Source organism: Aptenodytes patagonicus, chromosome 4 (genome assembly GCF_965638725.1).
Source record: "Aptenodytes patagonicus chromosome 4, bAptPat1.pri.cur, whole genome shotgun sequence".
NCBI classification, from domain to species: Eukaryota; Metazoa; Chordata; class Aves; order Sphenisciformes; family Spheniscidae; genus Aptenodytes; species Aptenodytes patagonicus.
The window spans coordinates 42995615-43017983 of NC_134952.1; the positions used below are offsets into that span (position 1 = coordinate 42995615).

Below are 22369 nucleotides of genomic sequence, written 5' to 3' on the forward strand. Positions count from 1 at the left end.
TCACTTTTCGAGTTTCCAACAGAAAGGAAGAGGAAACAAAAAATCTAGGCGGTTAGTTACCTAGCTGGATCCCGAGCAATTTTAGCGGACATACAGCCACACGTCAGTTCAAGTATTACAGATAGACAGACAAATAAAAGTTGCCGTAAAAACTCCACTTCTCGTAATGAAAATTAGAGACCAGCATCACCCTTGGCTGACCAACGAAGCATGCAAAATCCCACGTCCTCCTAATTTCACAGCCAGCTTCCCTGACTGGTCACCCCTGCCCTTCCCGGGGAAACCCAACCCGGCAGGCTCATTCGTTCGCCCACAACTTTCTCTCTCCAGCGCGGAGGTAGCACAAGCACATGTGCTGCCGCTCCCCGCTCCGCTCCGCACCGCACCGGCGGCCGCCGCGCCCTGGACCCCTCCGCCGGCGCCCCGGACCCCTCCGCCGGCGCCGGCCCCCAGGCAGCCCCGGAGGGGCGAGCGCCGGGGCCGCGCCCCGCGAGGCGCCAGCCCGCCGCCCGCCCGGCGCAGCGGGGAACCGCGGAGCGGCGCGGGGCAGCGCTCCCGGGCGGCTTCGCACCTACCTGCGGCTCGGCGGGCTTCACCAGGTGCTTTTCCTTGTAGAGAGACCAGAGGCCGATGTCGGGCAGGAAAATCAGAGCCGCGGTGAAGAGCAGCGTCATTTGCAGAAACCTCTTCTGTTTCCTCTTCATGGCCAAAGCCGGGCTGCTCTGGTGACGGCGGCGGCAGCACCAGCTACCCCAGCACCGCGGGGCCAGGTCCTTCCCTCCCCGCTGTCCCTCGGAGGGGCCCGGCGCCGCGGAGAAACTTCGCCCGACCGCCCGCCTCACGACCGCCCACCCCGTGCCCGGGCGGGGCCGCCCCCCGCGGCGGCGGCGGGGCCGGAGCTGGCGGTCGCTCCCCCCGCCCCGGCGCGGCGCTGCGCGCTCCCGGGGGAGCTCATAGATCCACCTGCGCACGGAGGGGAAAACGGCTCAACGCACAGCCGGGGGGGGGGGGGACGACACACAAATAAAAAAAATTTTAAAAAAAGAGGTAAACCCCCCCCCACCCGAGTCCAGAAAACGGCGTTGGCCCGGGAGAGCGCCCCCTCCTCCCGGCTCCGGGGCGCCGCGGCAGCGCTAGCGCTGCGCGGAGCCCCCGCGACTCGCCGCGCCCGCCCGCCTCACGGCCCCCTGCCTGCCCGGGCCCGGGGCGCGGGGGCGCGGCATCATGAGCTCATCACGCGTAATTTGCTAAGCAAGGGCTTAAATAAAAAAAAAAAAAAAAAAAAAAGGAGAGGAGCGCAGGGGCCGGCGCCGCGGCACAGCGCGCCCCTCCGCGCCGGGGGGGCGGGCAAGGAGAGGGCGGCCCCCGCGCCCACCGCCACCACGTGCGCCGGCCGGGCCGGGGGGCGGGCAGCGCCGGGCCCGTCCCGCCGCGCCCCCTCATCCCGGACGCCCCATGTGTGCCATTCGCCGGCTCCGCGCCTTTCCGCGCCGGCGGGCGAGGCAGCGAGCGCAGCCCCGCGGGGGCGGCCCCCGGCGGGGGGACCGCGGGCCGGAGCCGGGCGGCGCCGCTGCTGCTGGTGCCGCCGCCGCGCACCGGGGACGGGGCTTGCAATTCCCGTTCCGGTCCGTCCTCCACGGCGCTACGTGAAACGCGGGGGGAACCGCGCTGAGAGCCCGCGGGCGGCTCCCTGTCCGGGGGCCCGGCCCGCTGCGCCAGGCAGTGCCGAGGCGCTCACCTGCCGGGGGCTCCCCCCGCAGCGCCGCCTTTCCCGCGCCCGCCCGGCCGTCAGCCCAAGCAGCCCCTGCCTTCCCCGCACCGCGGGGGCCGAGGTCATCCCCCGCTTCGGGAGCGGCACCGAGGGAAGGAGATGTTCAAAGCGACGTCGCTCCGGTTGTCGGCTCTACCCTGCTTGTTGCACCAGACCCCCTTGGGCTTCTGGTCTGAGTTCAGCTGCTCGCTCTGACTACGTAGCGCAATTATCCTTTCTTCTCAAACTAACTCCGCTCGGCAAAACAGGAGGATACTTAGGTTAAGCTTACTAGGACCTAGTGCCCTTTCAGCCTCATCACATCAAACAGTGGGAAAATGTGTACCAGGCTTGTAACGTTAACGTGTCTAGAATGAATATGGAAAAATAAAGGTATACCTAACTTCCTTTTTTTCTGCCCTGCATATAAAAAGCTATCACTCCATGTTTCTATTGGTGGCTAAAATATTTCTGAATGTCTAGGTCTAAATTCTGCAATGAGAACCCTCTTTCTGTAACCAAAGTGCATCTCTACAAATGGTGAGTAGTCCTGTCCTTTTTCATAGGTGAGATCGATCTTGTCCATCCACAGAACCGTCTTGTGCAGAAACCATTTCCTGCACATGCATAAAATAGTAAAAGAAGCAGTTAAAGGTTATTTTTAGGAGAGTAGCTGGAGATAAAGGAAAGCTTGTGGGAGGAACAGAAGAACTCTGAATGCTGAAGGTGGGGTGGGAGGAAACAGCATAATGCTCTTCCCATAAAAGTAGGACTGGAAGGGACCTTGTGAGGTCAGCTCCTCCATGGCTCTGCCCCAAGGCACGATCAGCTCCATCTATGTCATTCTTGACAAGTGTTTGTCTAACCGATTCTGAAGTCCTCCAGCGATAGCACCACTACAGCCTCCTCAGGCAATCTGTTCTGACTTGCAGTTACAAACTTTTCCTTAACGTTTAACCTGAATCTTCCTTGCTGTGATTTCAGAGTACTACATTAGCCACCAAAGAGACAGCAAGCAGAGTATTTTCCTCAGTCTCTACACAGTTAAAGCCCACTTCCAGATACTGTTCCATAGGCACTCCAGGATATTTCAACAGCTGATGTCTCTTACTGCTTTCATCAGGACTGTCTTCAACGGATTTGTATCTTTCTTGAAGTGCAATGTCCAAAGCTGGACGTAATATGCTCCTTGGGACCTTAATAAGTGTTTACAAGACAAGAAGGATAATTGTGCATGTGTCACCGTGTATACTCTTTTTCCATGCTTCCATGTGGAATGCAAGCTCTGGTTGCAACAGCAGAAGGCTGTTAACTAATGACAATTTTGTGATACAATTTAAGCTCTAGTTGGTTTTGTTTCCCTAGAATTAACTACCACCTAATTAATTGTTCTTATTTCTATCTCTATGGCTGAATACTTCGCCCTTTTGCACTGTCTCTATTGAATATCATATTTTTTTCCAGAATATTTAGCCAGTTTGTCAAAATTACTTTGAATTTAAGCCTATCTTCCACTATCATATACAAATTTGATAAATAACTTCTATTCTGTAATCCAGACTGTTAGCAAGAACTTTAACATGTTCAGATACAAGACAGATCCTTGCAGAGCTCTGCAAATTGTATCCTCCCACATTTGAGAGTGAGGTGTTGATACTTTACTCTCTTTGTAGTTTCCAGACAATCTTGCGCTTGCCCTGATAGTTGCAATACCTGTGTAAGCCAGTCTTAGAGGAGTGTCACGTGCAAGGCTTTGCTCTATTGTCTTAGTGACAAAGGATATACTTCATTATTTTCTTTTCACCTCTGCCAGGCTATAAGGATGTCATGGAAGATCACCAAAAGGGCTATGGAAGCAGTTACACATTTTGATCGTTGCAGCTAACCAAGAAGGCATTCAGTTCGACCAAATTGAAAAATTTTGGGTTTGTATTCAAGAGCCGAATCCACCAAAAGATTAGAAGTATTCACAAAACCAAAGAGCATTGATCATGTCAGAAATTCCACTTACTCTTTTAGCTTGTCATCCAAGGTTAGGAAACTTCCCCAGCGTATAGAAGATCTTGATTCAGCTGCCTTTTTGTCTGAAGGCATTCAGCCCTGATGTTCTTCCACTCAGTGCGAGAAGCATAATGGCTAGAACCATCCTAAGTATAGAAATGATTGCTATGAGATCATATTATAATTGTATAGAAAAAGTAGGACCACTGGCAGGAAAGATTTAGGAGATGTTGCATACTGGAATTCCACAGCATGCCGGTTAAGCCCCTCTCTGGAGGTTGAAGTGAATGCAGACATTCACTCTCAGCAGATGAAATTCAGTTTGATTTCCTGAATCCTGAGAATGATTTTGTAGTAAGGGTCATAGTCCTCAACTGGCAAATTCAGGTCTGCTTTGTAAAGAGTAAAGGCACATTTTTTCTGCAAATAATTTTTTCACACAATCATAAGCCACCTAACCCTAATAAGAATTGCTGAATTTTTAAGATGCTAAGGTAGTTTAAAGGAAGGAAAAAGAAAAAAAAAAAGCCTCACTGTTCTGTGAGTTAAAAGCTGCAAACACACATCAAGGCATGTGGCAATAACCTATGCTTGCCCTAGAAGAACTTGTAGTAGAGCTGCAGAATATACCGTTTCTTCAGTGGGAATACATTCAAACCTTCAAGTATTTGCTGTTTCAAATCTCAAGCCATATATGAAAAAGAATGAAAGAGGTGCATTCCGAAACTGTGCACACCTTGGCACCACAATTTAGTGTATTGGGGACATATTTTCATTTCCGCTACCAAAATGTTCTCCTAAGTCAAAAGTTTCACCAAGACTTCTGATACAGACTTCTAGGACAGAAAATCAGAGCAGAGTGTAAAACACTCTAGCAGGGATGAGAGCTAGCAAGCGAGATGACTACAAGAAGCTGTTCAGCCGCACATTTCAAACCTGGAAGCTGAACTCAGACAGCCTGCGAGGTACATTTTTTGAGATCACAGCTTTATGTATAGAATTACTCAAAAGAGACTCCAGCTCATGGCTAATCAATGCTCTTCATGCAGGAAAGCCATTATTCAGTGCACGCGTTGCAGGAGCCAAACTCTGCACTCACATGAAAGATAAAGTACCCACCTTCATGTTCACTGTTACAAACAGCAGAGGTTGATGTGCTCTAAACAGAGAATGAATCTAGTGAAATGATGATTAACCATCTGTAATATTGCCATATAAAAGAGTGAATAAAGGTAATGGAATGGGAGTTCACTTTGATTGCAGTATTTATCTCTAGGTAACTCAGGATGTAAAATGACCAGGTCTGTACCCATGTTTTGTTTCAGTCTGCTTAGCTAGAGACAACACGTAGTGTTGCAAACCACTCTCAAAGGCAGGAAGAGGGGCAAAGGAGTCTGTTCTTCTACTAGTATAACCCAGATCTGAAGCAGAGTTGCAAACAATTGGCGATTCTGGTATTTAGGGGACTGACGTGCTTTTATCATACCTGGTTTTCATCCTCAGACCGCCAAGGGTCCCTCACAGCACCTCACACCCTCTCTCTGTATCACTTGTCTTAAGATCGACCAAAACCTCAAGGGAAAGGCGTGACGCTGGTAGCATACTAGAAATAGACATGGAAATTCAATGTGATAGGAAAGTACTCTTTTACAAAAGTTCAAAATCCAAGATCCTCCAAACTCCCACAGAGAACTGTATTTTCAATGTATTCTGCAGAGAAAAGTTTCAACATATTCACCTCAAAAAATGAAATGATCATTTATATATAGACTCTGGCTATAAATAACAATACATGTAACAGTTTTTTATTGACCTTCCATTTGTAAGTAATTTTGGCCTCCTATGTCTCCAGTTTTGTCATCAAGTTTCAAAATCATCATCACATATTTGTACTGCTGCTAACTGTGGAAATATTTTTTGTAAGTCTCATTCGTTGGGTTTTTCTTAGAATCAAATTCTTGTTCTCAAAGTTAACTGAGAATTTCAGCTGAAAGGGAAAGCTAGGAGCCCTCCTACTCATATAGAAAATACAGAAATTCAGTCCCCAGAGAGAAACTCAAGAGAAGTTCCTTTTATCAAGGTTTTTGGATCCTAACTTGCATTTTTTAAGTTATTAGGTTTGGCAATATTGCATAGAGCCAGAAAATTTACTTGAGAAGTATACTACAAACATTTATTAAAATTGAAGTAGTTATAAATCTGAAGACCTCTTCTTTTTAGCTGGTGGAGATTTTCTAGTCAGAGTACACTTAAAGGTCCATTACCTTAAATAAAAAGTTTAATAGCAGTGAAAAGAACTAAATTATATGGAAATATTATTGGGGAAGTCCCCCCAAAAATCTTTGGCATTTAGAAAATAATGTAATTCCTATTCTAGAATTAGAAAGTTTGGTTTAAATTCCAAAGAAAAACTATTGCTCCAGTAAAAGTCACATAGAACTTAAATGAGTAATGCTAATGCCATGAATTATTTCCACTTACAAATCTTTATTCTGTTTGACTAGCTGGATGATGGATGATTGCTTCTTCATTGTTGCTGTGCCACTACAAACTCAAGAAAGCAAACAAAAATGCTGATGGATCAGACTTTTTGCCAGTTACCTCACAAGCTGCAGATTCACTACTGCACAAAAGAAATCACTGAAATGTAAGGGTAATCAGAAAAGTTTATTTTGAGAGAGAAAATCAGTACAATATCAAATATTTCTAAATAGCTCAGTAATCATAAAACACTGATGTCAGGAAAAATAGTTTCTCATTCTTCCTTTCACAAAAATCGACAGTAATTTGGACCTAAATATGGTGCAGGAACATGGCATTTGCAGGAAGTTGGATGAAAAAAGTTATCTTCTTTTAGATCATCTTTTTCAACAAACAGAAGCAATATATTAGCTCTACAAGAACAGAACAAACTCAGCGCTATGTTAGCTAGGAAAAGCATTCAGCTTTTTCGAAGATCAACCCTCCGTTTAGGTCTTCTCTCTGGCCCATTTCAGCAAGCTCGCTATATATTTTCCAAGTGTCTAGTAAGGCCTCACATCAGCATTACTCTTTACACATCCAAGAGTTTCCTTTGTCTGATAATACACAGGGCCTTCACACTCTCATCACACACCCTGATCCAGGTTGGATCTCAAATAACATTCTATTACTGGAAATAAAGCAGTGCATTCTGCAAAGCTTCCTTAACACGATTGAAAGTCTCATCTCACCAAATTTGTAAAATGTGCAGAATATATCAAAAGGTAGCAGATGTCACCTTCAGTTCTGATTTCTCACTAGAGGCGTTGCCAACAAACTTTGGAGACGTCTACACTGATAAATAGGACAGGAGAATGGGCTAGAGGGAGCTCCACATTGCTTGGTTGCTCATTTGCCTCCCATTTTGTTTTGGGCTGCTCCAAACAGTTCTTTCCAAGACTAAGCCCAGGTCCAGTACTGGGAATCATTTATTTCAGTTAACTGTATAAAAGGATGAATGGATGAGATGGCACTGGGTTGTATCTCTGTCATCCCCCATGCACTCCCAGCCAGCTGAGCACCACATGCCCCAAACCCTCGCCATGCATTCCTGTCGCTCCCTGGGGTACGTTACACGTCCTTGAGGTCTGAAGAAAGTCACTTTAGTGGCTTGCACAGAGACCTCATGTCACCTCAAACACTGTAATGGCTTGCACCTTTTCCTCTCTGGAGTGTCAGAGATCAAGATATCAGCTTGAAAGTGAGCAGACTGAAATGTTGGTTTGCTACTAACAGTTCAATGCTAATAACATGTATTTCCCTGACTCACCGACAGTTGACTATTAATTTTTGTGAAGTATACCTAGGACAACAAATGTTATATAAATACTTCCTTCAGATTTGAAATGAGGAAACTGTCAAAGAGAATTTAAATGAAGATCATAATGCTGACAGCTCCCGTTCCATCAGTGCAAATTTCTAGTATAAATATATATAAAAACATGAAGCAAGTAAGCAGCAGCACATTTATAGTACATTACTGCACTGAATTGCATTGTGTACTGTAGAAAGGCATCACAGATGCTATAGAAGGCAAGATGACGGTTTTATATATTCTGGGTGCAACCCAGCAATTACATAACCTGGATTCTAATGACTACGTATTGCTCCATCATTAAGGAGAAAATGTCATTTTGTATAAAATTATAATCACCAAATCCAGTGATTTCTGATGAGCTGTGTGAATGTGATTTGCGATATTGATTCCACCATATTCAAGTAAGAAAATAAATGCTGAAAGAAACAAGGCTCCAGATAAATACTTTATATTAGAAAGTATTTTTTCTAAGGGGTATTAGTAAGAGTTTTTTCTGCTTTTTAGTAATTAACGTATTTCACATTTTACATGCAAATGTTGAAGACTAGAGATAAGCCAACCAAAGGAAAAACATAAAGGGCCAGAATGCCACTCAGAAAAATGCTTATTCAATAACCAATAGTTACTGTCAGGTTGATCTGCTAACCAGATATTTAGTATTTTCCATGGAAGTTGTTATCCACATTTCAAAATAGCCACCATGAGAACTGGAAGATTTTGTCAGCTATTACAATTCAAACATCACAAGTTGTCTTTTCAGTCTCAGACTTCACTCAGGCTCATAGGATATTGAACAGTAGTAGGACTCAGAATACATTAAAGGATCAAACATAACAAATACAGACATCACCGAATATTATGAAGGAAATAAAGATAAAACTAACCAAAGAGCTTCATAAAAAGCTTATTGAAAATTTTGAACTAAACCCTATAATTTCAACAAGTTTCATATTAGCACAAAGGTGAGAAAATAAAGTATTAATGGGCATCAGATGTAAAAAAATGTTACATCAATCTAAGTAGCCCTGAATGTAAAGAAGCTGAGGGGTTTTTTCATTTGGTTGGTTTGTGGTTTTTTTTTCTCCTCATACCCTGAATAAAAGATAAGATAATAACAGGAAACTGAGGGCAGGGGACAATTTTAACAAATGTGTGGACATCTCCATGAGCACGTGCTTATCCCTTTTATGAATATGCATGCGAGCCGGCAATTTCTAGTGTTAAAATATCCACAAATCCATTGTTTCAAAATACCCAGCTTACTGTATGTTTCTAAATCTTGTTTTTGCCTCCAAATAGCCAGAAGCAGCGCCAGGTGCTCGAACTGCAGTAACTTAACTTGAGAGCTGATAGTCCTTAGACAACACTGAAATGTACATGGGGAAAGCCAATAACATCCTCTTCTGCTGTAATGTGAATCAATAAGCATTCTGTCCTGTCCTTTCGCTTCGGAGTTAGAGCTCTTGAACACACGTATCTGGCTTGAAGTTTTTCCTTAAAGTGAGAACAAGAACAGCTTCATTTTAGCTACAGCAATGAGGAGTAAATGAGAGGTGAATCAGGCTACAGGCAATAAAGGAGTACTCGTTTGTGTGGCTTGACAAACTTATTTTTTAAAAAAAGCTAACATTCTGAAACAGAAACATTGTTCCATGGTAATGCCTGATCTTAGCAAATGTAGCTAAGAATTTTTTCCTCCTAATTATTTAGAGGAAACATTTTTTTATAACTAGTATATAGAGGGCCTTCCACACCTTGGGGAGCTAATTTTAGTCACTTAATACAATATCAAAAGGATCATTCCATGTTCGAGGATAAAAAATAGCTAAGAATAGAGCCAAATGGATTTTCAAAAAACTTTTATCACTGAAGTTAATGATAAATTTAAGAATAGCTAATGTTAAGAGCTCTTTACAAAGTGATTAATGAAGTCTGTCAAGTAGTAAATCCCAAATTCTCTAGAACTTTTTCCAGGTACATGCATGTGCAATTTTATATATACTAGAGGAGGGAGAAAAAAATTAGGAAAAAGCTTTCTGCTGTAATTATAGATTCTACCCAATGAAAAAAATCAGAATTTGCATTGATGTGGAAGCAAATGGATTGGTTAAAAAATAAACAAAAACAACAAAAAAGTAAAACATGATCACTGTAAGGTAACTTTTAAAATTTGAAATAGCAAAAAACCCTGAGATCTTTTTAAACACAATTCAAAGAAAGTGCTCCATTTCAATGTATGTGAGGGCTTTTGTTCAGCCCAAAATGAATTTTCTTTTTCAGTTTTTCCTTTCGGCCGTCAGAAAGGCCATCAGCCTCCTTCCCTGCCTACCTGTGTTCCCACACACACATACTTAATTGAGCAGTGTTTTTCACTTATGTCCTTCCCATGCTTTAAGTGACCTTGCATTGAGGACATTGGCACATCATGAATGTAGATGTATAATATTAGAGCTAATTACTCTGATACAGGTCCCCAGCCCAAAAAGCAGACAATGGACAAGTGAAAACGTATCATACAAAGCACTTATCAAAATATAGAGTCACTACAGTTTGAACACCTCAGCAACAGGTAGGGATTTTGAAGTTTCTTATAGAATCTTAAAGCTCATGTTCTCAAGTTATCACACCTGATTTAAATGGTTTCCAGTCTTTGGGAAGCCACCAGAGCAGCTGGTTGGCATTAGCAGTATTAAGCCTAATTTAGATGTTTTAAGCTTTTCAAGACCATTTGTCTTCCAAGGGCAGGACTGAAAACAGTAGCAGCCTAAATACATAAGAGTTAAAATATCACGGTATCTCAGGCTACTTCACAATGAAATGCCTCTTTTCAGATGACTTTTATGTATAAGAACAAGTTAAATTGTCATCTCTTCTTTCTTTCAGGTCTCATACCATGGCATTTTGCTAGCAGAGAACTTCCTTGCCAAGATAGCGGTCCCCATCTGTCATTCACTCGTCATGTTTCTCAACTGAGTTAAAAAGCCTGACAGTTTCCATGAATAACAATGACACATACTCTTACATCTTGTGAAGAGGCACAAATTTTATTGATGAAAAAGGGGGAAAAAAACCCCCACAGTGTTTAAAGAGTTTTCTGAGCACTGTTTATGTCTGGTTTTGAGTGAAGATGGAACTGCCATTGTGTGTGAGTCAACCACTCTGCTTATATCCATTATCATGTAATTGCTGACTTAGGTCACTGCAGCTAAGGACCTGTCTTCACTATGAACACAAATCTGTTTTGTAACCAACACCCCATGCTTTTACAAGAAAGATTCTTCTGTACTTTGCCACAGCCCTTGCTTAGTTGCTAAATTTTAGCTAGTAGACTAAAATTCCATCAAGTATTAGGAGAAAGCAACTTGATTTGTTTTAAAAGGATCTCACTAACTTTACGATTAAGAAAACAACATTGTGGCTACATGCAGTAGCAGAGACCTCGCTTGATAGATCCAGGTGTCCATTCCAGCCTGAGGGGCTCTACTAACTTGTTTAATGCATTTGACTAATGCTACCCCCTCCCTCCTTTCTTAATGAATGTTATGAAGAAGTCTAAAACTCTCTAAATTCTCTATTCCCCTCCTACTCAAGGGCCAGGAGCATTGTCTTACCTAGTTTTCCAATTGTCTAGTTCTTTCAAGAATTAGTATTTCAAAACTGAATCCTTTTGAAAATGTTTACAATTCAAACTGCTGATGGCTTAGTCTCTTTGACAAGTCAGCTGCTAAAGGAAAAGGACAGAAGATGAAGCAGGCAAACTACAGAAAGAGAAATATTGCTTCTGCCCAACTGAAACCTTATTGAAACCAAGCTGAAATTGGGTCAGAGTGCCTTTTAAGGGAAGCAATAAAGCTGCTTCTATGTATTGGGTCACCCACTATATACTGAGTCACACAAGCCTACTATTTCTTCTCCAGCTGATTCAGAGCAAAGGTCCAAGAATGGAAGACAAAATAGATCTTAAGATTTTTTTGTTTGTTTGCCTATTTTTGAAGGGAGCAAGCTGTGTAACTCCAGAAGATAATTTCCAATATTACTAACACACCTGAGTAGCTTTGGTCAGTGTGACTATATAAGGACATTGACGATAAATTGAAAAATGTCAAAGTTCCTCAGTATATGTCATGATAAATTCAAACATATGAAAATTCTACTTTTGTGCGGAATCCATCTCATAAAGTTCCTGGCTTAACAAGGTCTCAAATGCTGTTTCTTTCTGGCTGCAGTGCCAGGTATTTTGCATGGCCAAACCTCCACGGAAGTTCAGCGAAATTTTACACGCCAGTAAGTTTCAGAAAGTTACGCATCAGAGAGCCTACTTCAGAAAGAGGGTGCCTGAAGTAAGGCGGAATTAGACTTTGCACACATTTATTTTATTAATACGGCATAGTCACAGAATGTTTAAAATTCTGAAAAATGAAAATTCATAAAGTGACTCACGATTAAGTTGCCAATATTTTGGATCAGAAGAATCTATTTCAAAATATGGTGACCCTGGGCAGGCTTGGTTAGTCATCCTCCTTGATTAGTCCGCACGCAGCAATCTGTATCAGTTAGAAGATTGATGATTCTTCCCAATACACAGAAACTAAAACTTCTAAAACCAATAGCTGCCATTTCAACTACCTGTGTCTAAAACACAGTGAATCTATCAATGTGAACTGTGCTATGTCCTTATTTGATGGAATACTAGGAGATGAGTATTATGTGACATGTCAGTATGTGTGATCATTTTGTTATATTTCAAACTGCATTGAGCTTATTTTTTAAAGATTTTTTTCTTAATGGGCGTGTGAGAAGGAGTTGTCCCCTTTGTGGAAGACAGCGATGGAATTTAAAAGCCGAGGCTAACGTGGAAATGACACAGTATGAAACATGAAATAAATGCTATATTACAGTTTTCAAGATAGAAACAACATCTAAAAGCTTCACCAAAGCAGACCAAAGTTCTGCAGTTTTGAGGTATGTACCAAGATGGTTCAGTAAGAAAGCACATTTTTATGACTACCAGAAGTTCATAAGCATAGGAAAGTGATGATGAAGTTAAAGAACTCCAGAAAGTTAGAGTTGTTTGATGAATAGGAATGTACTAAAACAGCTTGTTCACTGAGACTTTAAAATTTTTTTTCCATCATGTTTGTATTTCTAAATAAAGTCTCAAAAATGCATTAACTTGCAAACTATAATTAGTACTTTTGATAGCTTAGCAATCTTTGTACTATTCTTAACTATTTCTTGATAAAACATCATGTGCTTTTAAAACGTCTTATGACTGAAATTAAACTACAAATAGGTAGGCTAGAGATAGTAACATAAAGACATTTAACATTAAGATTCAAGTCGTATGATGAATGTCAACAGTGCAGTTGCAGTTACAGTTGGTAGCTCCATGGTGGAGCCAAAAGCATGAGCTTTACACTTATTGCTGAGAGAGAGTCAGAAACGTAATGTAAGTATGAGAGCATCCAGCTTCCTACAGGAATGCTTTGTTCTGGCATACCCTACATAACAGTGATTTCTGAGAACTAGCTGCAATTGAAGAAGTGTTTCAAGAAGTCTATTTCAGTAACTGAAATAGCTAGTTGTTTATGTAGAGTGCCAGTCATTAAGTTTCATTGCTGTCGAATGTAGATTATATCATAGGTATACCACAGCAAGGGGGAAATTCCCATTTCGGAAAGGAAATCATACAAACAAAACCATTCCACAAAGATTTCAGACTATAATCAAATGTCCTGGGGACAGTCAGCATCTTTGATTTTAGATAAATCCTTTCATATGCCAATGAAAAGTATCATTCAGTATAAAGCATCTTAACTGAGGTGAAGTGCATAAATCACTCCTTTAAAGTATCACTCCAAAATTAGCTTCATAAAGCAAAGACTATTTTTCCCTATTCACAAGCATATTTTAAAATATAAAGCACCATATACATCAGTTTTTAGTGAAGCCTTAATCTCATTTCCAAAACTGAAAGCTGTTCTGCTCTTTAAAATTATTGGGTTTTAAGCATTATAAATGTTAATGCTCAGATATACATTTAAATAATATGACTACAAAATAACGATGTAAAATAAAAGCAATTCAGGATATTTTGTACTAGCTATGTACTGCTCTTTCATTAAAAAGAAAAAAAAAGCATCAAAACTGAAGTTGTGAGTGAAGCTCGATGCTGCTCCCCATGTCCTGTCAGGCTAGATTATTCTTAGAAGGAGAGAGAATGGGTGCTTCCTAATACATCTCTTCTTGTCATACTGGGGATACTCAAAAGAAAAAACCCTACCAGTTTACTACTTTGCTCGTGAATTTGTGGAAACACAGGTCAAATGCCAAGTTACTACTCCGGAAGAACCACTGAGTGTCACAGACAGTCCAGCCTATTTGATGCAGGTGCAGAACAACAGTCTCCTCAACCAATTAAGAGCTATATGTTTGAGAGAGAGGGCTTCTTGTTGTTGCGTGTGACAGCACAATTTTATGGGTTTGAGAACCTTCACTTTGAAACCTGCTAAAAATCGTGTTATCAGAAGAACTCGCTTACGTCTAATTACAGCGGGTTGTTTCTTGTCCTAAAGCAAGAAAAGAGCACTCTGAGGTCAGGAGCCCTGGTTTCAATTCTTAGTTATGGCTGGAGAAGATTCCTTGGAGGTTGCCTGAGTTTTGCCTGGCTGATGTAAAGAATTAACAGCATCCTCCCAGGTTCCACAGTGTCTTCACTGGTAACTAACACACTAGGAATGAAATTTCTTCCTCATTTAAGAGCGGTAACAGGATGTCACTTCTGCAAATTTCTGGAGATATAGTTTTCAGGGCTGTGTCGTTTAAAAATACTTACAAAGGCAAATGAGCTACAAAAATGTGTTAAATGTTCATTTGTATGTATGAGAGTCATTCAGTATGTTAGCAGTTAGGGGGACTATCAAATTTTAGGTTGTATGTGCAACGGCATGCACATCTTGTACTCATTTTGGAAGGGGTACTTCCTATTCAGAGGTAGATATAGAATGCTGACAGAGTACATTTTCATACATAGCTGTTGGCCTATCATACTCAATCCACCTCATTTAAACATGAGGGAAAAGTAGCTATTGAAATATACATTGTGAGTTAGTAGTGAATTTCTATTTGTCTCAGTGTTAGAGGTTAAGTAAGCTCTGAAGTAAGAAACAATCCTGAGAAGTACTGTTTGAACCAAAACATACCTTTCTAATTTGTAAGCTCTTCAGTTAAGAGATGTATCTACTTACACAGTATTTCAGAAACTGGAGAAAAAGAGCTGGAAGCATTACTACAGCTAAGGTGAGTGAAGGCTCTCAGTACTAAGTACAAGATATTGTGCTAACTGTCTGGAGCAAAAGTAAAAATGCAACTGTAAATTGCATGGAATTATAAAATTATACACTGCCTCTAACGACATACTTTGCCTTCAGAGACCTACTTCAACAGCAGAAGATTTCAGGGTATTAGCAACGTTCTAGAGCTATTCTTGCAGCACAATTTGTTATTGTGAGCGCTGCAGACATACTACTAGTTGCATAGCGTAAGGTTTGTTTTTGCAAAATAACGTACAACATCCCCATAAGGGAGGAGGCTAGACAATGAGAACAGGCTGCATTTCCACTGATGATGATAATGAGCTAATGATCTCGGAGACTAGCTGGACATCAAGGAGGCTGTTGCATTAGCAACAGGGAGAAAAGGGTGCTGAGATGACAACTGTCATGCAAACTCCTACTCAGCATATTGCAAACTAGTTCAGTTGAGCTGACAAGGAATATAAAACTGCTTATATAACCAATGCCAGTTGTTTTGCTGAGGAAAAGAATTGTTATGACTCATGAGAAGAGCAAAGGAATTGCCTGAAACCTGGCAGTACAAGTCAAATAATTGCAATGTTAAAAAGTCACCAATAAGCTGCTTACCCAGAAGTTTTAAAAAAAAAAAGAAAAAGGGAAGAAGAAAAAAGATGGAGGGAATCAATCTGTGCTAGACAAATACTGTAACAAATAAGTTAAAAAAATGTATTTAGGAAACCATGGTAATTAAGAAAGATCATACAAATATTTGAAAACATTTATTTTTAAAAAATGTTACGAGGACAAGGTAATTCTTGAGTATTTTTCTAACATGCATGAAGAAAACCTCGATTTTAAAGCATATAGGATATCAAACAGTAGAATAACAGCAGTGCTAAATGAAGAATATAACTTCCAGACTCAAAAGACACTGCTTTTAATTGCAATTCTAGTTTAATTTGGACATTGTTATGTTGAATAAAGATTAATCAATAACAGAAGTGGACATTGTTTCAGAACCTAGAGATCAATAGCAATAATGCAGCTGCCCACCAATTTCTCCATAAGGAAAAAGAACATAGTCCCAGCCACTAAGAATTGTATTAGTACATAAATTTCCAAAGGAGTAATTTTGCCCCAAATGAAGGCCATCATAAGCAAAACAGGTTAGAAAACAACGTTTAAAGAGAAAGATGTCAAAAGAAATTTGGAAATTCTTTAAAAATAAGATGGCTGCTAGAGAGCAAGAATCATGTGGTAACAATTCCGTTATCAAGATGAGAAGTACATCGAAAAGTGCATCCTGGTTCAGGGCAATGTGAGGACCATAATTAACAATAGAAAAAAAAACAGCAAGAAGGAAATAGGAAATAAATCAATATAAACTTTAAACTTACGGGATATAGAAATCTGATAAAGGAAGTTAAAGACATTGTGGAAAATGCATGGTGGAGTGGGCTAGAAGTTGGAAGATTTAAGCATTACCAGGTCAAATGTGTTGGTGGTAATTAGATGCATCTTCTGATGGACATGGCAAAGTAACTCCTTACGGTGAGACCTTGCAAGCTGCTTTTTTTCCTCTGCCACCACCTCCAGTAGAGGTAATTCAAGTAGTGCCTAAGCACCTTCACGGGGAGAAAACACTGTGCATGACACTTAGAAAAGACAAGATTAAGAAACAAGCACTGAAAGTCTAAAACCACACAAACTCATTTGAGAAAATGCATGCAATTTCAACAATAAGTGGGATTAACTATTGCAATGCCTTACTAATAGGATGGGTGGCCTCACCCGATGCTATTCTGGAAGACATGCTTTATCCAGGAATATTTTTGGATTCAGTACAGGGTATCTTGGCAAAAGATAAGGACCGGTTAGTATAGAGGTCAGGCCGACTGCTCCAATAATACCTGCATTCAGAGAAACTTTGAATAATACCATTGCAATAGCCTCTTCTCATGTCTTGCTTACTAGAGGAGATAAATCCCTGGCTGTATGCCCTGGGTCTGCTTCATGTCGTTAATCACTTTGTAATGTCCCTTAGAGAATATATTGACTAAATAGCCTCAGTCTCAGAATGTTCCTTTTTGCCTTTATACCTCCATGAAGAATCTACAGCTTTTCTCTGTGCTGGGAAAAGAAAATAACTTTATTTCTTTTAATATTTCAGTGTTCCCGGTGTCTCTCAGTTTTCTCAAATCTGAAGTAGCAGACAGATCCTTTGGAGAGAAACTCCAAATTTGTAGAAGGCTTTTAAAATCCTTCCTCTATAGTAACTGGGAAGCTGCTTTCCAGAAATTTTTAGTTCCTTGCAATTCTTTTTCTTTCTTCAGCTCTAATCACACTTCAGAAAAAGTTATCTCTATGAAAAATAAATTAATTGAAAAATGGAGTTTCCTTTTCCTTACATATCTTTCTGCACTAAGTGCCTCAGCAGCCCTTCTAGTTTGATCAGGTGGAATGAAAAAAAAAAAAAAAAGATGTTTATTTTCATGCAGTTTTGTCTATGCTGTTGAATATAGAAAAAGGCGGGAAACCAACTAATACTAAAAAAAAAAAATCACAGTTTGAGTCTAAAACATGACATTTTTGTCTGGAAAAATACCGTGTCATAGGCTGATAATACTGAAATTAAATTAAAGGATAATTCTTGGTAAAAAAGCCTAATACTTTCCTGATAATCTGCTGTGAAGCTGGGACAACCAGTCCCAATTTAAGAAAGCCATGATGACGGAGGAATCTAATGGATCACCTGCATCAACATATTTTGAACTTCAAAGCACATGCTTTGATACTCTTTCCCAATGTGGAAGCTGTACCAAGAATTCATACACAATGAACCAAGGCAGAAAAGAAATTCAAGTGGAAATTACAACAATAGTACAAGAAATAACAACTCTTCCTTATTATAAATTTCCTATTATAAATTTATGTGTTAAGACCGGTATCCAGACCTGATTGGGGCTCTTAGGAACTGCGACCGCTAAGGGTACTCACAGGAAAGATCACATCACATCACAGTGTATCCAAAGTGCCTCTTTCTACTGCCAGAACTGTAAAAGAAGCTGCAGTGTCAGGCTTACTGGCATTCCCTTTGTCGGTTAAACGAAAGACTAACATATAAAATTATGTAAAGCATATACAAATGTATGTTAGTTACTACTTTATGCAATATATAAAATTTCTTTCTATCTAGTGCTTTGAGGCACAAAACATTTGTTTGATTTTTCTTTGGACTTCGCTCAAATTTAAACTCTCCTTCAGGGCTATCAGATGAGCTGCCCAGAAGAAGCTCAATGGAGCTTGACATATAGCAGGTGCTGAATGGATGCTCTCCCTTGCCAGTAGCTGTAGCATGTAGCAAACTTGCCTTTATTGGCTTCTAAGGCAGTGAATCTGCCCTAGTTTTTCACCACAGCCTCAGGCATGCTGCTGATCATTTAGATTTAAGCTTATTGGAAGTTGTAAATGCATCTCGCTGCAGCTACCTGTAGCTTTTCAAAAAGATGCAACTGGCAAGTCAACTCAGAAATCTGCTTCAAACTTAATCCCAATAAATTCCATTTAATCTGTCAACTGTTTGGCACAAAAGATCTTCTTTGTTAAAAACACAGCTGCAGACTTTGGAGCAGAATATGGAGAACGATCGATCAGACTCAGCAGCTGCTTTCAAAAAATATTGATTTTCTGTAGATAACAAAGCATCTAAACACTTAGGGTATATTACCATTTTATATAACCTTAGAAAATAAGGTACTACAGCTTTAGCGTTCCAGCAAAGAAATGTAGTTCCTGGCTGTTACGGTATTTATCTCAAAGTATTTTGGTTTTTGTCCTTTCTCAGAGTGCTCTAGAGATAGGTAATTATATTCCTTCATGAGGGAGACAGATAAATTAGATACTATAAAATGCATCCGGTTACTATCTGTTTGTTTTACATACATGCAAATTTAAAATTTATATAGATAGGAATATTTTCTAAGGGCCATTCCTGTTTGCCCTATATGCAATCCACTGCCAATATGAAGTAAAAGCTTATCTTAAAATACTTTAAACATGATTGTATTTGCCCTCAATGGAAAAACAAGCAAAACCAGCAACCGATTCTTAAAACCACCTATTCTTTTACGCATATTTGGAAAAATAATCCAAAGGATGACCAAGATAAATAGTTGGAATCTAAAAACTGCAGACTTGACCTAAATTGCCATGTAATTTGCTGTTAAAAGGGTAGATTTGGGAACAATTTGGTGTAGATGTGAACAGCTTAATATATGATGACACATATCTAATTTTCAGGATTGACAGGATTATTCCTATGAGTAAGGTTTAAGTATAACTAATTATAATAGAATTTATCCATAACCTGGATGGATTCTTTCAAAGCGCCGGGAAACAAAGAAAAACAAAAGAAAGATACCACACCAGTAAAATAAGAGATCAAATTAGTCCAATACTGAAAGATTCAACCACGTTTACACAGTCCAATCTAGCATTTAGAAAAGAAAATATTTAGTATTCAGAAGTCACTTGCTCAACAAATTTTGAACAAGTTTGAACTTTTTTTACTTACTTTACTTATAGGAATACTTTTAGTGGTGGAATTTACATTCCTTTAATTCTGTAACTTAATGTGCCAGTGCACTGATGTGCCTAAGGGAACATCTGAAATATAAAACTGGTAAAGACCGGATAGGCTTCAGAAGCTAGCTTAGTCCATCTTACTGACAGAGGTCATTTCCATTAATATCATATCTTAATAACTATGCCCTCAGCCTGGCACAGAGCCTCGTGCATTAGCTTTTCTCATGAACCCTAGGATTTAAAGTTGTTTATAAAAAGGATAAAAGCATGACACATGGTTATAAAAAGGCATACTGCATGTATTAAGATTGATCTTTTACTTCAGTACACATACTTCTAAAACATCCCTATTCCTTTAGGCTGAAAGTGAGGCAGAATTATATCTTGAAGCCAAAATTCACAATAAAAACTATTATTTAATATTTCTAGAGCAGCTCCCTCTGGTGGATAATGATTATCAAGAAAAGTATATGATGGATTAGACACCATCAACTCTTACTGCTCTGCTCTTGTATTGCAATGACCAGCATAAATAGGATTACTTATGTCTGAAAATCCCGCTGCTCCTCATCCCATGGCTATTCAGCTGTAGAGTAATGCCTACCATCTTACAGGTACTAGGACTCAGTTAAAAGCATTAGCTGGTCCATGCCTATGACCATCTCCCACATCTACAGAGTACACCATGCTTTATGATTAACTAGTGCATTTTTGCTTGCAAATAAAAATTTGGTTTCCCCATCAGATTCAACCTAACAGAGGAAATGATCAAAATCCAGATTTTTAAAAACGAAAGCATGGTATATGAAACCAGTGCATTTCACAGCTGAAGGAGGTAAAGGGAGCCTCCAGTGTCAGTTACTAAGTGATACCTAGCTACGTCTTAGTTATTTAGTTCTTTTGATTATCTACTTTTACCCTAACGATCATCACTGTGGTTTTTACTGCTCTAGTAGTCTATATTGCACAAAGCTTCTGAATTGTGAGAACCACGTTGGAATCATAGAATCATTGAGGTTGGAAAAGACCTCTAAGATCATCGAGTCCAACCATCGACCCAACACCACCACCCACTAAACCATGTCCCTAAGTGCCTCATCTACTCGTCTTTTAAATACCTCCAGGGATGGGGACTCAACCACTTCCCTGGGCAGCCTGTTCCAATGTTTCACCACTCTTTCAGTAAAGACATTTTTCCTCACATCCCATCTAAACCTCCCCTGGCACAACTTGAGGCCATTTCCTCTCGTCCTATCGCTTGTTACTTCGGAGAAGAGACTGACACCCACCTCGCTACCACCTCCTGTCAGGTAGTTGTAGAGAGCAATGAGGTCTCCCCTCAGCCTCCTCTTCTCCAGGCTAAACAGTCCCAGTTCCCTCAGCCGCTCCTCATAAGACTTGTTCTCCAGACCCTTCACCAGCCTCGTTGCCCTTCTCTGGACACGCTCCAGCACCTCAACGTCCTTCTTGTAGTGAGGGGCCCAAAACTGAACATAGTATTCGAGGTGCGGCCTCACCAGGGCCGAGTACAGGGGCATGATCACTTCCCTACTCCTGCTGGCCACACTATTTCTGATCCAGGCCAGGATGCCATTGGCCTTCTTGGCTGCCTGGGCACACTGCCGGCTCATGTTCAGCCGGCTGTCAACCAGCACCCCCAGGTCCTTTTCCGACAGGCAGCTTTCCAGCCACCCTTCCCCAAGCCTGTAGCGCTGCATGGGGTTGTTGTGGCTGAAGTGCAGGACCCGGCACTTGGCCTTGTTGAACCTCATACAGTTGGCCTGGGCCCATCGATCCAGCCTGTCCAGGTCCCTCTGGATCTGCAGAGCCTTCCTACCCTCGAGCAGATCAACACTCCCGCCCAACTTGGTGTCGTCTGCAAACTTCCTGAGGGAGCACTCGATCCCCTCATCCAGATCACTGATAAAGATACTGAGCAAGACCGGCCCCGAAACTGAGCCCTGGGGAACACCGCTCGTGACCGGCCGCCAACTGGATGTAACTCCATTCACCACAACTCTCTGGGCCCGGCCGTCCAGCCAGTTTTTGACCCAGCGCAGAGTACACCTGTCTAAGCCGTGAGCCGCCAGCTTCTCTAGGAGAATGCTGTGGGAGACGGTGTCAAAGGCCTTCCTGAAGTCCAGGTAGACCACATCCACAGCCTTTCCCTCATCCACTAGGCGGGTCACCTGGTCATAGAAGGAGATCAGGTTGGTCAAGCAGGACCTGCCTCTCATGAACCCGTGCTGGCTGGGCCGGATCCCCTGGTTGTCCCGCTCATGCCTTGTGAGCGCCCTCAAGATGAGCCGCTCCATAATCTTCCCCGGCACCGAGGTCAGGCTGACAGGCCTGTAGTTCCCCGGATCCTCCTTCCGGCCCTTCTTGTAGATGGGCGTCACATTGACAAGCCTCCAGTCGTCCGGGACCTCCCCCGTTAACCAGGACTGCTGATAAATGATGGAGAGTGGCTTGGCGAGCTCCTCCACCAGCTCCCTCAGCACTCTCGGGTGGATCCCATCTGGCCCCATAGACTTGTGAGCATCCAGGTGGCGTAGCAGGTCATTGACTGCTTCCTCTTGGATTATGGGGGTTTCATCCTGCTCGCCGTCCCTGTCTTCCAGCTTGGGGGGCCGAGTACCCTGAGGATAACTGGTCTGCCTGTTAAAGACTGAGGCAAAGAAGGCATTGAGTACCTCAGCCTTTTCCTCATCCTCGGTGACAATGTTCCCCCCCGCATCCAATAAGGGATGGAGATTCTCCTTGGCTCTCTTCTTGTCATTAATATAATTAATAATTAATATAATATATATATTATATATATATACCTCAATAATATATATAATAATATAATTAATATAATGTCTTCTTGTCATTAATATATTTGTAAAAGCTTTTTTTGTT

At 41.3% G+C, this 22369-nt stretch overlaps 1 protein-coding gene across 1 annotated transcript in view; it reads right to left on the reverse strand.

Annotated features, from left to right (window-relative positions):
• Window positions 1–826, reverse strand: part of GALNTL6 (polypeptide N-acetylgalactosaminyltransferase like 6) — a 507998-nt gene extending 507172 nt beyond the window's left edge. Inside the window, exon 1 of the mRNA XM_076336517.1 lies at window positions 576–826. Within this exon, the coding sequence (XP_076192632.1) occupies window positions 576–704 (129 nt within the window). The 5' untranslated portion in view covers window positions 705–826. The remainder of the gene's footprint in view (window positions 1–575) is intronic.
• Window positions 827–22369: the final 21543 nt, after the last annotated feature.